The sequence below is a fragment of the Mizuhopecten yessoensis genome, unplaced genomic scaffold (genome assembly GCF_002113885.1).
Source record: "Mizuhopecten yessoensis strain PY_sf001 unplaced genomic scaffold, ASM211388v2 scaffold5757, whole genome shotgun sequence".
In the NCBI taxonomy this organism is placed as follows: Eukaryota; Metazoa; Mollusca; class Bivalvia; order Pectinida; family Pectinidae; genus Mizuhopecten; species Mizuhopecten yessoensis.
Genome location: NW_018406208.1, coordinates 59,609 through 63,296, shown reverse-complemented (window position 1 = coordinate 63,296; position 3,688 = coordinate 59,609). Strand labels below are relative to the sequence as shown.

General features: G+C 38.2%; 1 protein-coding gene across 1 annotated transcript in view; it reads left to right on the top strand.

Moving 5' to 3' along the window:
* Positions 1 to 282: 282 nt before the first annotated feature.
* The window catches only part of LOC110451054 (oviduct-specific glycoprotein-like), a 33,641-nt gene continuing 30,235 nt past the window's right edge, over positions 283 to 3,688 (top strand). Inside the window, exon 1 of the mRNA XM_021498901.1 lies at positions 283 to 549. Within this exon, the coding sequence (XP_021354576.1) occupies positions 547 to 549 (3 nt within the window). The 5' untranslated portion in view covers positions 283 to 546. The remainder of the gene's footprint in view (positions 550 to 3,688) is intronic.

Here is a 3,688-nt window from a genome sequence, read left to right as displayed (position 1 = left end):
CATGAAACATTCTGTACCTGCTGATATATTGTTAACGACGAGCCATAATTTGACGTCTACAGGTGAGAGGTTACACACCTATTATCGACTTGCACTGGGTTGACAAAGGTCGTTACCTACATTTTGTATTTACCTGACGTTGTACTACATTTCCTAGAACCTATATACTGGAACCAACACGTGCATTAGCAACGAATATGAGTAGTATGTAAATTAACAAGGGCATTGTCGCGCACCGACGGGTCCTCTGTAACGTCAACAGTGCCAGGGGCGTACCTGCATCATTTCCCTAATGACGGATAGCCCCACAGCAATCATTTGGTTTCACGTGCGCAGTACCAGACCGTCCCGGTGGCTTCTCCGACAAGCCCCCACTCATACACTCACAGGGCCATGTAACAACACCTAAACACGAACACACGACACATTCCAGACTGGAAAAAAAGTTTGTCTTTGTCTTTACTACAAGGTGATGGTTGTGTGCACCCCTCACCATCGTCACACAACACAGAATTACAGACCGGGCACCATCACGCCGGCCTCGAAATGGTATGTAACCCCGTTATAGCATTTTTATTTTGCAGAAATGGTAATCATCACTCAGTTTGTTTGAAGTCAAGTGAATTAGTAGTAGATGATCTTCTAATAATCTAAATATCATGCTGTAGTTTAAACACAGTTCTGGTCACGTACATATCCGCGGAGAGTGTATTACAGATTTATCCGCCGGTACCTGTTCACTGAACGTAGTCGTGCATTATGCATGCATCCGCCCTGACCCATACCAATGATGTATCCACCCGCTGTTATTATATCATAATCATTGTGTCACGGATATATTCATCCGCCGGAAGCCTTGTCACTGATGTATCCACCCGCTAGTATTGTGTCACGGATACATTCATCCACCGAAAGCCATGTCACTGATGTATCCACCCGCTAGTATTGTACCCTAAGCAGTGTTTCACGGATATTTTCATCCGTGGGAAGCCATGTCACTGATGCATTCATCAAAATTCATTTTACCAGTGACTTTTTCAAAGTTCGGATAGCTGTGTCGCCAAAATATCAATCCGCTGGTCTTCATACAGATGGATTTAAACCTAAAACCATGGATGGCTTAATAAATCCTTCGTGAACTACGCTCCATCATGTTTCACAATGATGAAGGAGGATCATTTACGACAGCGCCCATACCTTATTGGGCTTACATGTTACCTTTGTTTTAATGGATTGAGTAGTCTGATGTCAGGCCAAGAGATTTTTTAAAATGAGACAGCTTTTGTGTAATTGCTTGTATCTGGATTAAACGTTACGTAAGCCACTTTCAAGGTAATACAAAAAATATTTGAAATACGTATGTCGCGATTAATAGTGTGTTTTAGATATACAAGTAAAGTAGCGGGGATGATCCATATAATAATAATAATACATGTAATATACAACATTTGATATAGCGCCCTATCTAGCTAACATAAGCCACTCTAAAGCGCTTTACAGTACATAGATATACAATTTAATACAGTCAATACAATTAGCATATCTATTAATCAATACAATATTGAGGAGGAATTTGCAGGAGCTGCCTTATCAGGCGCTAACTACTAGTCCTATGCCACCTGGCTAATATCTCCTTATGTGTGTATGCCTGTGTGTGTGCTGGAGATGTATTGTGTTCTGTTTGTAGTGGGACCGTGCTTCCAACTTGAATGCTACAGCACAGATACCGCAACACCCACCCCAGACCATTTTATACTCCGCCTGGGTTGTTGGAGTTGTGTGGGCAGGAGAAAAACACTTTCTCTAATATTCCATGCGTACGGCGACTTTGGGGATCGAACCCCGGCCGCCTGCTTGGAAGGCCGGAGTGTTAACCACTCGACCAATCCGACCATATGTATATAACAAATTACAACCCCTCACATGGGTGGTCAGATGGCGCAAAGGATAACGCAATCGCCTTTCGCCAAGGAGACCGGGGTTCGATTTCCCAATCGGACGTAAACAAGTTTTGGGTCACGTGACGACCACATGGGTTTACTCCGGGTACTCCGGTTTACTGCCACAGTAAATCCACTTAGCGCGCTTCTATCTGGACCAACAAGACTGATTAATATACAAAGTAAGTTGGAAAACGTTGTTTCATAATTGTTGTAAAAGCAATGAAGTTTATGCTTTAAATGAAAACCCTGTACATGTTGGTTTAAATCTGTCCGATATACATACGTTGCTATCTAAAATTCTTATAAGATACACAATAGCGAAGAACCGTCCGAACTACACAGTCATGTCAATATGAATAACAAAAAACCTCATACCAAGTAGCAAAAATGATGCATATAGATATAAATGTCATCACACAAAACCTACACAAAGAAGCGAAATATCACCCGAACTACAATGGTTGTAAAAAAAGGTTAAACAAAATCTATGCATAATAGCAAAACGTATCCGAAATACTCTTCTCCCTTCACAAAACCTATACACGTTACATGGTAGTAAATCATCAATGGCACATTACAGTAAAACGTTATCCGAGCTACTTTTCTCGCTATACAAAAAATATAAATGCAAAAGAGCTATCCTAATTACGTTTATCATTTTCTTAAAATAAAAAAAAGCTGAAATTGACGGAACTTATTCAAAACTTTATCGTTATATAAAACCTAACTATAGTATGAAAAGATATCCCAACTATGTTTATCACTGTAAATTGAGGTATTTTGATGAAGAAAAAAAAGTGCTTGTTTACATACATACACATATATGTTTAATAAAGCTGAAACTTTGTCATATAATAATTATTTCAGTTTTTAAGAGAAATAATTGTCATTGGGTTACACATATTCACCTCTAGTATTTGATTAACACTGAGATTTCCTTGTGAGAGATACGAACCCTACTTAGTGACATTTTTATTCAGCAAATAATACATTAAAATTAGTTGTGTAATTAATAAACATTCACATATATGGCTTGTATATAACTTTTTATAGCTAAATATTTAGGAAATTTAGAATGCAGAAACACGGTTCTAATTGGAAACAGTTGTTTGTTGTTCACGCTGACCCTGTAGAATTACGATGATGATCGTGCTGTGACGTGTATTACTGAGGCGTGTCTATAACAACTGACAGCTGACCGTCAATACCCATTAGGCTTCACGGTCAATAACCAGTCTCCGTGTCAACCATGTACAAACACCAAACAAACACACCAAACAAACACCAAAAAACGTACAAAAACAACCATTTTGATGACGTATTATAAACCGTAAAAGCAAGATCATTACTGCACAAACGTAGTTACAATGTCACTAAGTTTAAGTTTTAAGTTTTTTATTTCCGAATGCAAATCAGCATATAGGTTAATTGATACATAGAATACAAAACATATTTCAAATTTTCAAGATGGCGGAGGACAATTCCATATAAGCAATTATCACATAAAAAGAATACATAATTTAGCAATATTACTACGCGAGGGTTTTTCTTTTGGCGGTAGCATATTTTAAATACAGACCCAATCTACGTAATGNATTGTAGCAAACGTTGTTACAATGTTACTACATATACTAATGGCTAATTGTAGCAAACATTGTTACAATGTCACTTCATAAAATAATGGCTAATTGTAGCAAACGCTGTTACAATGTTACTACATATACTAATGGCGAATTGTAGCAAAC